General features: G+C 29.8%; 1 protein-coding gene across 1 annotated transcript in view; it reads left to right on the top strand.

The window, feature by feature from the left end:
- The window catches only part of LOC107446499 (neural cell adhesion molecule 2), a 201,233-nt gene that overhangs the window by 120,355 nt on the left and 66,819 nt on the right, over positions 1 to 14,059 (top strand). The window contains exons 2-4 of the mRNA XM_016061170.3: positions 4,602 to 4,937; positions 9,624 to 9,731; positions 11,623 to 11,826. Of these exons, the coding sequence (XP_015916656.2) occupies positions 4,602 to 4,937; positions 9,624 to 9,731; positions 11,623 to 11,826 (648 nt within the window). The remainder of the gene's footprint in view (positions 1 to 4,601; positions 4,938 to 9,623; positions 9,732 to 11,622; positions 11,827 to 14,059) is intronic.

The raw sequence follows: 14,059 nt of genomic DNA, 5'->3' as shown, positions 1-14,059 counted from the left end.
ATTATGTATGAGAGAGAAAGTATCATCTGAGAAAAATATAGATATCCAAAACGAAGTATCAGCTAAAGTTTCAGATGTATATGTACTTCAAGTCTGCACTCTCAGTTGATGCTGATATTTGTACATAGACTATCCTTTATTAATATGAATATTTATGAATATAGATATGGAAAAGAAAATATCTTGCACGTGAGTTGACTTTGATATTCTCACTTTTAAGATAAAAAGAATTTAATTGTTGCTGATATTGATTCAATTTTTTTCAAAGAATAAAAATTTTTAAGTAGAAAAATTATTTTAAAAATAAATTAGAGCTGAGAGTATGTTATTGGTATGGATAGTTATGAAAATATTAAAATAATAGGAGTGATGTCTTGTAATAACCACTCTTAATATATATCTGTTTTTAAGATTTTTGTACAAAATGCCTTCTAAGATCCTCAAATTTATATTTAACCAAGAAAAAACAAAAGTAAAAAGAAAGACAGTACTGAAAGCATCAAAACCTATTTTATTGCTAGCAAAAACGAAGAGGAGGGTAAATGCAAATATTATTAACACCTCCAAGTTTCAACAGGCAAAGAAACAGTTTTTGTTGTGTGTGCCTTCCTTCCCACCTCCTTTCTCGAAAGATAACGATAGCGATTTTGTTTTTTTTTTCGACTTAGATATTAATTTTGATAAAGACATCTTGATACCAGAACTATCTTTGATAAGACATAAGGTATTAGCTTTTTCTTCAAGCTATCTAAGGAAATATAAACATCCAAAACGAAGAATATCAACAAACAGTTGAAGTCATAGGCGTATTTGTACCTCAAGCCCGCAATCTGCACTGATGTTTAATTCTATGCAAGGACCACCTTTGACGGTTTTAATATTCATGAGTATAGATAAAGAAAAACGAAATATAACACCCGGAGATTTATTTTGATACTGTCAAATTTTCTGTTGCTACTAGAGTCTATTATAAAAAGACAAAAAAATATCAAAATAGAAAAAAAATATCAGAGTGTAGTACAGAATCTTCAAAAAGAACAGTTGCTTTAGTGATACAGAAGAAATACATGTGAGGCAATGTTCTATTACCTTTAATCTATAATTTTTAGAATCCTCTGATAAAAATTAAGAATAAAAAAGGGTTGCACATTAACAGAAGCTAAACGATAATTTATTAATGAAAAAACTGAAATTATGTCGAAGTCTGAAAAATTAATACTAAAAGAATATGAAATTTAAAATTTTAAAACATGTTTTATTGCCGTAGAAAACNTATATAATTTTTAAATACAAAAAAAATTAATTAAAGCAGTATTATATATTTGAATAATTTTTTTTGCTATTAATCTTTGTATAGAAATACGTGGAAATAAGCAACGAATGCGAAAAAACGATTAGAAGTAAGTTAATGATTAAAAGTTCCAAACAAATTATTTTTAATAAGAAAACCAACAGATTAGAAATTTAGGAAAACAAATTACTACCATAAGAAAGAACTTTCTTTGGCGCTAATATGAATTGACCATCCTATAAACCAAAAGAAAGCTTTTTCACTAACTACTGATAACGTATGAGTTTAAATTAACATTTATTGAATAAATACACAATATTTTCTTTATGAGAGTAGCCATTTTCTAATATTTTAATTCTATGTGTTAATTTTATTAACTTTTTTCGTTATCTCATTACTTCGTGTAAAAATAAAAATCGATAACGGCAAAAAAAGGAAGAAATATCCAATATTACAGGCATCCATAAATTTCACTTTGTTAAAAAATACGCTTCCACTAGCTTTAATAAATATTAAGTATGTATAAAAGCAATCGCTAGTTTTTTTTCTCCAATATCTATTTTTTTTCCTATTTTTTAGATTTTGGAATATTTTATTCTTGTTAGCAGATGCTTGTATGAAGTTACAACTTATCGAAAAATTTTATTTTTTACACATATGATTAACATATCACTTACTACACCTTGACATACTATTTATGAATTTAGCACTGTTGTGTATTTTTAACATCATTTTTTAGTTCAATCTAATTCTTCAGCAATATAAAGTGCTTCTTTATAAATACTAATTAATAATTCTTACCAGTTATTAAATTTGCATAAAGATTAATTACGATGCCCATCTCTGACCGAAATTCCTAAAGTCATAAAATTATTTTTTAAGTTTCAGATATTGTGCTTTAATATTCATTTTACCATTCATAGAATAAATCTAATTAACTTTTAAAGCATGCTACTTCCACTACATAAATTAGTTTGAAATTTGTTCAACTTGTTCACAGCTCAACAACCTTTCACATTTTGTTGCATTATGACAAAATTATTCATTTCATCTATTCATATATTTCAGTCAAATTTCTTTGGTTTAGCTATGAGTATTCATAATTGAATAATTCCTAACTAGATTATTTAGATATTATAGTATTTATAATTATTTTTAAGTATGAAAGCACTTTTTTCTTATGTTAACACTGGGGAACATTTTTTTTCCTGTTGCATGAGATTTTTTGCACAGATCTTAAATATTTTCATATTGCTAATTTCTATACTGCAATCAGTTTCTTTCTTCAAGCAACAATTTATTTTTAAATTGACATTTTTAGTCTATTTTTTTTTGTCGAGATGTATACGTTTAAAAACGTTATATATAACAAGAGACAGCATAAATGTCGCGACGAAAGTTTTAGAGAAGTTAAGACACATCACCAGGATTATAATTTCGAAGTAACTCATATCCGGAAACGTCGTCGATTGCCGCCAAGGGAGCTTTCTTATTATGAACTGTTTCTTCGTGTTTTGCTGAACAGATAGATCATAATATGGAAGCACCCGGAGATATTCCCGGGAATGGATTTCTAAGTAATTTTAAACCTCATGACCTGTCAAATTTCCCTAGAAGTACTCCATTAGAAGTTGGGGGTCACTACATTTACGCGACATCCTGTGATATACAACGTGTTTAGATTTATTTATTCCGATCCAAAATAGACTAAAAATGTCAGCTTAAAAGTTAAGTACTATTTGGAGCAAAACTAGTTTCAGAATTAAAATTCCCACATTCGAATTAAGCAAGAGTTTGTATTAATGCAACAAAAAATTTGTTCCCCCAGTGTTATTATTACTTTTCTCCATAAAAAGCATTAGTTATTAGAAATAATTGAAATGTGTGCTCACTAATAAAATAATTTTGTACTATTCAAAGCAATAATTTAGAAATGCTATATATATTTTCACATCTTTTTTTAAAAACAAATAGGAAGATTAAAGTCATTTGGGTAAAATAATGATCAATTCAGACCTATAAAATAATTTATATTTAGAATGTATTAAAATAAAATTACCTTACTTTAGAAAGTTGTAATTTTTTTATGTAAGTTTATACTCTTCAGGAATACATTTGCAAACAGTAGAAAAACTTTATAATTAAATGAGGCACAGTTTAAATAAACGTTATGGGCAAAGGTGCAAAAAACGAAATTTTCTGCAATTTTGTATTATAATAATTACACATAATTATCATTTATCTCAGTTCAAGGAACTGAGACAATGTGACAATAATAAACTCGCTGTCATTTTTAATAATTTTACTTACTTTCTACTCCTTAGCAGTCCTTGTGTAATTTTAAATTAAACATTTATTTTTAGCTCAACCGTCACAGATAAATATGTTTTTTTAATTAATACATATAGACACATGTGCGTTTATCACCTGTTCATATTACATTCATGAGAATATGCAGTTGCTTCTGACTCTTTTATTGGATAAAGAATTTCTGAATTCAAGATAGAATGTATACAAAATTACTTATTAACCATGCATGTGATGTAAAATACGCCGAAGAGCCATTGCATTACGACCACCCTCCATCTATAACAATGGGCTCGCCCAGGTTTTCAAGCTTTCTCACCCAGGAATAATGTTTTCATGGAGCACATTAGGATCCATAATCCTCATAGAACAATCCCTGACGTCTGTAAGTTACTTGAACATAATTGCAGACCAGGTTCACCCATTCATGGCAACAGTTTTTCCTGCGGGGGATGGTGTTTACCATCAGGATAATGCACTATGTCATAAGGGTCGAGTCATCGAGGAACATTCCAGTGACTTTCAAATCATGTCTTGGCCCCCAAATTCACCTGACCTTATTCCAATAGAGCATTTGTGGTCCTACTTGGAAAACCAAATCCGTGCTGCCATGCTACTCCCTCGCAATGTGAGGGAATTGCAGGGCCAGTTGGCGAGCGCTTGGTACCAGATACCTCAGACTACCTATCAGCACCTTGTGGAATTAATGACACGGCGGGTGCTAGCAGTTTTGAAGGCTAAAGGTGGTCCTACATGTTATTAGCAGGGTGGTCATAATGCAATGGCTCTTCGGTGTATAATGTAATGTTATAATATTTTTCGACACAATCTTTGTATTGATACGAGAATTTAATTTAAAACAACACATAACGTAATTCAAAAATAACAAAAAATTTTAAAATTCCGACATATTTGGAATATCTTTGCTGCTAATGTATTTTTTAATAATATAGATACAATTTTACAGAAAAAAAATACTTATTTATTTATTTGTATTTTTCAGTTCGGCCGGAGTTCTTGGCCGTCTCCGGGGAAATGGCAACCCTACCTTGCAATATATCCACTCCTTTAGCCGACGATGCAGCCTCGCTGATTCTTTGGTATCGGGAAGATCTTCCAAACCCAATATATACCTTAGACATCAGAAAGATGGCTTTAAAGAAGGCTCTCCATTTCCCCAGTCCCGAAATGGAGGGAAGAGCTTACTTCGACATCAACGTCCACCCTCCTCTGCTCAAGATTTACCCCATCCGGAAGCCGGATCAGGGGGACTACAAGTGCCGGGTAGATTTAAGACGGTCCCGGACATTTATACATTATATCCGTCTCAAAATATTAGGTATGGAACTTGTATCAGTAGAAGGAATGAAACTTCTGAGCTTGTGGAATTGGAAATTTTATCGATGTGCTTACTAAAATGAGTTTTTCAATAGGATATTCCTGTTTTGTATTCCTTCCCTTTTATTTATAAATTTTATTTATAAACTCAAATATTTTAGCAATTGTTAGGAATGAGAGAAAATATAATTTTAAACTCGTTGGTATTCCATATTTAGGAATTCAATTTTTCAGCTTTTAAAGATGTTTTAATTTTTTTCCGTTTAATAGTGGTGTTTTTAACGGCGTAGTTAACTAAAATTACATTTAATCAGATTTAAAAAAATTCTTATTTTTAGCATTTTTTTAAAAAAAGTTTCAAAAATTTTTTAAGCAAATAAGTTAATTGATATTTTAGAACCAACATCTTTAGTAGTTTGCTTTGCAGTCTTGGACTAAGAATTGACAAAGAACGGTTTAATATGATAAAGCATAATGTGAATTTTTTTAATTCTATTTAACAAAAAATGGATGGTTTAAAACAAGCATTGTTGCTTTCATGACAGACAACCTTCTTTCAATAATTAGTTTAATTTCAGTGTTTAAAGCTTTCTTCTTTTTACAATGCTGACATAATTTAATCCAAGAGGTAGACAAAAGTTTTAAAATCATCTTGTTTAGAGTCTCCTTATTTTTAACTGCTATAAATGAAATGTAAAAAAAAAGTGCTTAAATTAAAATTTTATTTAAAGAGAATGTGAAGTGTTAATTCATTTTTAAATAAAAGCATTCCATGTTAGAAAACGTTATTCATATATCAGATGAAATAAACTATACAATTGATAGAGTTTACTTATTAATTATTATTGCCTTAAAATCGATATTTAATAAACAAGAAAAAAAGCATTTAGAAGAAGAAACATGGAATTAGAGATATTTAATTTTTTTTTATGTTTAATAAGAATGTCTTATTTCTAATAGTCAGAACTACTCTGCTAGCAGAAAACAAAGAATTAAAAAAGTAAATGAAAAAAATAATGTGTTTATGAATATACTAAACTCAGTGGCGCGACAGCCCTAGAGGGTCAAGGCCTATTGTGTGCCCATCTCAGGTTTCTTGACCTTGGGCAACTATTGAAATTATATAACTGTTTAATGGTGATTGTGCAATCAATAAACAACCGTTATTTGTAGAAAACAGATATCTAATGATAAGTATTTTTAAAGGGCTTAATCTTAATCCTGATATCAATACTTATGTCAGCGTGTAGTTATTTGATGTATTGTGAAATTTCCTGTAATACAATTAATCATTTTTAAGGCATTTACAGCTAATCATTTTCGAAATTAAAATATAAAATGAATGACAAATATATGAAAGCTAAAACTGCCTAATGCTTGAAAAACTATGCTTAATCCATTTTTCGTGAGTTACAACAACAAAATAGTTTTAAGTAGGATAAAATGGAATCCAAATATTATACAAAGTTGCATGGTTTTAACGCACAAGTTACGTACATGTTTCAGTATGGCCGAAAAATATTTGTTAAGAATCGGTTAAACCATCTATTATAAAACAGGATGAAGAGTCACTATCTGTGCAGGCAAAAATCAATATGGTTTTTATGAAAGGATTTTTATTTAACTTGTTAGTCCTTAAAAAAAATTGCAGAATTTGTACCAAAGCACTTGAAATTATGATTGAATTCGTGAAAAAATTATTGCATGACTTTTTTCGTCTGCCATCAACGCCACCTTTTATTATTTTTTTAACGCATTAAAAATTTATTAATAAGTTCTTCATACTTGTATCATAGTTTTAGTCTGGACTGACAGGTTTTGACATCAAATGCTTCAGTTTTCATATCGATGACTATAATAATCATAATAAAAAGAAAACATGTGAATAGAAATTTTATTAAATTTGAAAGGAAAAACATATTTTATATCGAAAAATAGAAAGGCAGCATAAATAATATTTTCCGACGAGAAGTCATTTTATTAAAGCAGAACAAATTAATCATATATATTATCAAATTTACTTATCATGTTTTTTTTTTAATTTGTACTTGAAATGTTGTGTATTTAGGACATATGATTTCCCTTATTACAAATGTATTTATAATTGTGGGATTGATTTAAGTTTAGACTTATGTTTTATTTTCAGTTTAATTTCTGATTGACTTCTATTTTTTTATGTACACGGATATTCAAAATATTTTAACCAGATAAAACTGGAACTAACGTTCTAATTTAAATAATATGATTATATAAAACGAACTAAACAAATAAATAGCCTTTAACAATTATGATACATACGCATGCACAAGCGTAATACTCATGAGCTTTTTGAAAACGTTGAGCAGGTGTTAAAAAATCAAACAAAAAGGCGTAGTAAGTAAAGGTTTTGTTCCCTTGCTTGTTAATTTTTAATGATATACCTGTCACACATTGTGGTTGGTTTTATATAAAAAGAATTACACAAGTTAGATATTTCTAAGAAAAAATTTCTCTCTTATTCAGCAACGCTGTCTCAAGTGTCTAAATGATTGCCTGAGGGGAATGCGAGTAACAATTGATCTCCCTAGAGTAATCCAGACAATCTAGGTAAGATTGAGGTCTAAGAACTTACAGACCAAAAAGTTGGCAATAAGATGAGCTCTTATTTTCCGTGCGCAGATCATGCCTCGTTCTCTTCCATCAGTTGAAAATTTCAAGTTATTTATTGCAAATTTATAGTTGCCAGTTCCAAATTACTAGTTATTTCAAAGACTTGATAGGTTGTGCAGACATTAAAGAAGATGCATGTTTAGATCATTGTAATTCCACTGCCATAATGTTTGAAATTCTGGATTGGTAAGTAGAGTATCTCTCATTCCTATTTTGATATAATCAAATCAATACGAAAGACCTGCATCCTACTCATGAATGCCTGAGAAATCATCCATTATGGAAGTGGTTGTTTGATTGTCTAAACGGCCATCATGTTGAATGTTTTCATACTTCTAATTCTCATTGAAAGTGGCACAGCGATTAATGTAAGGTATAGTGCTGTAACACGGTATTCGCCTTTCCGGGATTGCAGGTAGGCCTTTTATTGAACAGCAACTCGTAACCCATAGTGGAATATTTTCTGTTGTTGTGTTGTTGTTGCTTATTCTCACTGTCTGACGGAGTTAGACAAGATCCACGAGTTCGTTGATTGAAAGGAAGTCAAAAACTAGGAGAGGATTGCTAAAGAGATCCTCCTTAGAGTGTTCCATGCGATCCAAGAGATGCTCAGGAGAAGCCTGATGAATTTGGCACTTGGTGCAGGTTACGAAAGTTTTCCTACCCTCGTTGAAAGTGAGGCACTTGATGTGACTGCTAACAAGCCTTGATAGAACAGTCCGGATACGTCTGTCCCACGGGAAGTCAAGGGACAAGCCCGGCTTTGATCCCTTGTACCAACTGTGGGTTGGGGGTATTTTCCACTCCTCCGAGATTTTTGATTTTTCCAGAGAGTATGACTCCAAAAAAGTAAGTGTGGAAGAGGGTGTTGAATATTTTCTAGAAAGTAAATATGTTTCGTGTATCTTTGTATTTGCGATCAAAGTCTCTAGACATTAATTCAATTAAGCATCTCTGGAGTTCCTTAAGGAGGGCAACTGGAACTCGCATCCTTATCCTTTAATCCTCCACGTCGTTGCAGAACGAGACGTTGCAGAACGAAAGGGACCACGTAGAATTCATCAAATGGCTAATTTATTGCATAAAATCACTATGTGAGGCATGCAAATAATTTAAAACTAGTTAGAAAGGGACTAATATTAACTTATTTTTTGTTCAATTAGCCACTGTATCATACTTTAAGATTTCCAAGCGAGCATGTGTGTGCGTTATACTTGTAGAATCATTATTTTGTTAGTTTAATATCCGATTATCTCGGTACCTAATTTCTTTCAACTAGGTCTTAAGTTCTAGAGTTATAGACAAAATATGGAAAAATTTCTAATTTTGAGCACATATGTATAAAAGGTTTCTCTAAAACTTAAAAATTGTCTCATTTTACTATTTAAAGAGCTTAATGTAAGAAACTCTAAACTAAAACTTAGGGAAAAATAAAGGGTCTTTTTGGGAAAACAAACTATTTATTATAAAATTAAATTAAATGTCGAAGATTTCAGTAGATTTATTGAGAATTTTCGAGTAGAAATGGATTCCGAGTTACAATTGGGAAAAGTCGGTAATAATTTTATGAAGTCTCTCTTTCTCTCTCTTTTTTGACAGAATGTTAAAACCCTGCTAATGTAAGCACTAAGAGGTCAACTGTTGTTAAATGAGTTTAGGATATTATAGATTTTAGCGATTTTAAACTTGCATTCAAACAAGTATTGCGAAGCATATTTTTCTTCGCAAGAACCATTTTTATTCACAGGCACCGCAAAATGCATCAATGTATAAATTTTAATGGTAATTTTCTTGAACTGACTAAATTATCACTCAGAACTTTTATCTACTCAACTCTTCATGTCAAGGTTATAAAATCGTATTATTTATCCATAATTAATTCGATTTTAAATTCTGAGTATTTATTTTGAACAAAGGTAAAAAAAATGAGGCAAGAGAATATATATTTTTAATTATCAGCATTATCGTATGAAGAAAATACATATTTTGCTTTATTGAAATTTCATTATTAAGTTCTTTTACTTTTATTGCAATTTAGTGCCTCCAAAAGTTGTGATAACAGACGAGCATGGTCAAACAATGCAAGATGTCATAGGGCCTTATGATGAAGGTTCATCCGTATCTTTATTTTGCGAAGCATCTGACGGTAAGTGAAACGAAATTCAACGTCAAACAATCAATATAAAATAAGTAATTATTATTGAAAATTCCCACACAGCTTAAGCGAAGGATTTTTATATGCAAAATATCACATTTTCCTTTTTACATAAGATTATATTGATAATAATAGCATTTGCATTTTTTTATTTCTTGAACTGAACTGAACTTTCTTACTGAAATAATAATTTTTGATCGAAAAATACTAGGGGAATGATATGGTGTAGTTAAAAAGATGCATTTAATGAATTCATTTTGATACTGAATTGAGCACGAATTTTTGCGAGCTGCATATAATGAAAGTAATCTAAGCATATCAATTAACGTAGTTTGACCGAAACTCAGTGACCAAAACTCAGTAAAAAGAAGTTACGTGTCAAAAAACGGAAGAGGGTACCTGTACCTGTTGAAAAACCGTTGCGGTTGATAGATTGCAAGATCATAATGATGAAAATATTTATGATGACCTAGGCGTAAGGTTAATAACAGATAACTGAATGTCAGAAATGGAATTAGTGTGAACATAATTTGTAACTCAATCTCTAGTAAGTATCACAGTTGGGCGATAATTGAATATTTAGAAACACGAGTAGATGCAAGCTTAAACATGAACACATGAGGAATATTCACACATGAACAACACATGACATGAACACACATGAAGAATACGTGAACACATGAAGAATATAACAAATAAGCAGTTTTCTTCAACTTTTGGAAGTGTTTAAAAAAATACTAAAATCATCGTAAAAGCTTTTTATCATAATAATTTTCAAACAATTATTATGGACTAACACAAATTCGAAGGCTATTACTAGACTAATTGTATAATTTTAAAACATAATCGTAATAATATTAAACATAATAAAAAAATCAGAAATAATTTTATTTATTTATCATAGGAATTTTCAATATTATGCTTTTTTTAAAAACAAAATAAAGTTATAAAACTAAACATCATCTAAATTAAATACCATTTTTTAACTTATCTTGTGTTATTACTATTTACAACTTCAACTTCATTATTTTTTATTTGTATTGTCTATGTTTAAATAGTGTATTCAAATTTATTGAATTAAAATTACAGTTTTTATTTTTTTTCAAACATACATTATTATCCATCAACTTAAATCTATTGCGACTATATTTATATAGCAATATTTTTTCACAAGCATTCTTACATTCATAAAATATAGATTCCTTTTTCTATCCATACTATTAAATAATTCAAAAGAGCACTCATCAAACTGTCGTCACTTAAATGGACAGTAATAATTTTTACAGTAATAATTATTTAATTTGAGTTATCCAGTAATTTTTCGGTAATTATTACTATAAAAATTACGATATAGATTTTTCGTTCCGTTATATGTCTCTTTTAAAATATATTTAACTGCAAAAAGTACTAACATCCTGAGTGTGTGCCTATATATTTCGCCGTAATTTGAAGTGTATAATGTTGTCAAGCAACATGATGCTTTTACAAGAAAACTTATTTGGGAAATGAAATTTGATTGCCTTTTTAGGCTCTGTTAGTATTTTTTTAATGTAATAAGTAAATTACTCTTCTATCACTCCAGAAAAAAGACGAATAAAAGTCGTTCAACGAGCAGTTCCCCATTTCAAATTACTATCAGCAAGGAAATGGATGAACTATTAGCTTATTAATTATCGTCATTTATCTGTCTTTTTGTGACAAGTACTGACAACAAAGGAATGAAAGGTTCATAAATACTTTTTGCCATATAAGCAACTACTTTTCTGACTTGTCTTAATTACTTGAAATAAAACAGTTAGCGTCTGATATATTTTCGCTAGAAAATTATTAACAATGCCTAATACATCCTATTATTTATTTATTTTAATTCTATTTTTTTCAGGTGAGCCTCAACCTTCACTCACCTGGTGGAAGGGTAATATTTTAATAGATGACACATATAACATTACTCCGCAAGAAGTAGTGAGAAATGAATTATTATTGCTAGATCTACAGAGGTCTGATCTCTTAGTCGAAATTACTTGTCAAGCATTTTTTACCAACCTCACGAAGCCCAGAACTCGCGTTGTGATGTTGGATTTAAATCGTAAGTAATCTATATTATATAAAACGCTAATACGTACGTATGTATGTATGTATCAATAAAACCGATGATATTTCTTTTCTCGCGCGGGCAACAGTTTTCATTTTTAATTGATTGGATTCGGCGCGCAAGAGCACGTAGTGAGCAACCAGATAACAATAACCAGAGTGAGCATTATCAGGTTGTTCAATTCAGATTCATGCACTAAAAACATGACAATATTTAATTTAAACTCAATTAGGAATTAATTAATTAATTGAAGTGAGAATGCTTTAAAAGGCCGCTGTTGAATTGATATTTTTCTACTGTGACCTACCTAAACGTCTAAGAAACGTTTACGTGTTTGTATTGAATGCATTGAATTTTTTTCATATTTCGCGTTTATTTATGCATTGAATTTTCACGCTTTAAAATGCAGAATATTAGTGAAGCAATATTTGATAATTTATTTTGTTATATGTTTCTTACTTAGCTAATGTTTTGATTTTTTCACCATGTACAATCTAAATAGCTAATATACTTTTTTAAAAGCCACTTCGGTAGCCCGACTACCAGCTCTACATAAGTACAATACTATGTCTTTGATGATAAAATACTATGTCTTTGATGATAAAATACTATGTCTTTGATGATAAAATACTATGTCTTTGATGATAATATATTATGTCTTTGTGCTAGAACATTGTGTTCATTGGCGAGCGAGCGCAGCGAGCCATGGTTCACGGCGTGAACCACATAGGATTGCGTAGCAATTCTCGAGGGTTGGCGAGCGTTAGCGAGCAGAGGGCAGAGCCTCCTAGTATAATTTATTTCGTGAGAATTGTTCTTTCACGTGTAAAGTTGCCATGTTTTACAAATCAATAATTAAATAAACAAAGAAATTGACAAAGTAATTAATTAGGTAATCTTATTAAGGATTTAAATGAAAATGTTTCATAATTTTTTAATTGTAATTTTATTCTAGCATATATTATTAATTATGAAGATTCTATGCTTTTCCAACAAATAAATAAATAAGTAAATGAATATATAATTTGACAGTCTCTTTAAATTTTCTAAAAATGTTTTAAATTACATGCAACCCTGTTTTAAACTAGCTTTTTCAAACATCAGGTCATCGAAGCAGAAAAAAAAATTTCAGGTTGAAAAAATGGTTTTCGGTAAGGGATAAAATCAGAATAAAATTCCCATCTTACAACAGAATCTTCGTGTTTAGCGTTAGCCTCATTTTTTTCTGCAAGTATTTTTTCTGCCATTCGTTATATATTATTTCTATAAACGGAATGGATGGTTATATAACGCTGTACCAACAACCTTTTCCGAAAGCAACCTTTTTTGAGGGTTACGAAATTCAGGGGATTTTAAAATTGCCTGGAATGATACATAAGTAAAACGCCTTTTATCGGGGTTTTTTTTAAACGTTATCAACGAGCTGTTTTTTTTTATGTTGCATCTTAAGGCAAAATAGTTTTTTTTACTATTATTATTTTTTTGTAGGTGTTATTGTGATGTCGTCCATAGCGCATATTCTTTCTCAAGGTCTTTTATTCATTACCTATTAATCAATTTAGCACTTTTGCTCTTGTTTTCAGCATAGTTTCGATTTTGATCTTTAAATTTACCCCTCTATGCAAGCTATAAGCTAAAATGTTAATTATGATATATTCCGGAGTCAAACACCTAACTTTTTAGTCACAAACAAAACAACAGGTACATTTTAAATGTTATGCTAATTGCTAATTTTTCTTCGGAATATTTGAAGTCTTATATATTTGAACAAAAACTGTTCAAAATATTTTAAAGTATTTATATCGATAAATATAAGTTGCAGATTTGATTATTAAGGAAAGATATAGTGAAGTGTAGATATAGCGAAAAGTGATTTTAACATTTTCGATAAAATAGCTGGCATTTAATATGATATTAATAAAAATGATCTGATATGATTTGATAAACTGTTATGCCCTTTAAAGTCACTTACGTTTAGCGTGTGTCCCTTATTTGAGAAAAAAACAATGTAATTAGCAAAATAAATGCTTCCTAATTATTTGTAAAGTGGATCAGAGCTCTTGTGGTTTCTGGATTAACGATTGCAACAATTCATTTTTATATTAACATATCAAAATAAAAATAATATTTTAATTCTCCTAAAGAGCTTTCAGAATTAGTCAAGTTAGTTTTTTCTTTCAGTACTTTTTGAAACAATAAATTAGAGAGCATAGTGAAAATCCTTTGC

This window comes from Parasteatoda tepidariorum, chromosome 1, assembly GCF_043381705.1.
Source record: "Parasteatoda tepidariorum isolate YZ-2023 chromosome 1, CAS_Ptep_4.0, whole genome shotgun sequence".
In the NCBI taxonomy this organism is placed as follows: domain Eukaryota; kingdom Metazoa; phylum Arthropoda; class Arachnida; order Araneae; family Theridiidae; genus Parasteatoda; species Parasteatoda tepidariorum.
The sequence above is the reverse complement of the archived record's forward strand: the minus strand, read 5'-3'. Positions and strand labels throughout refer to the sequence as shown.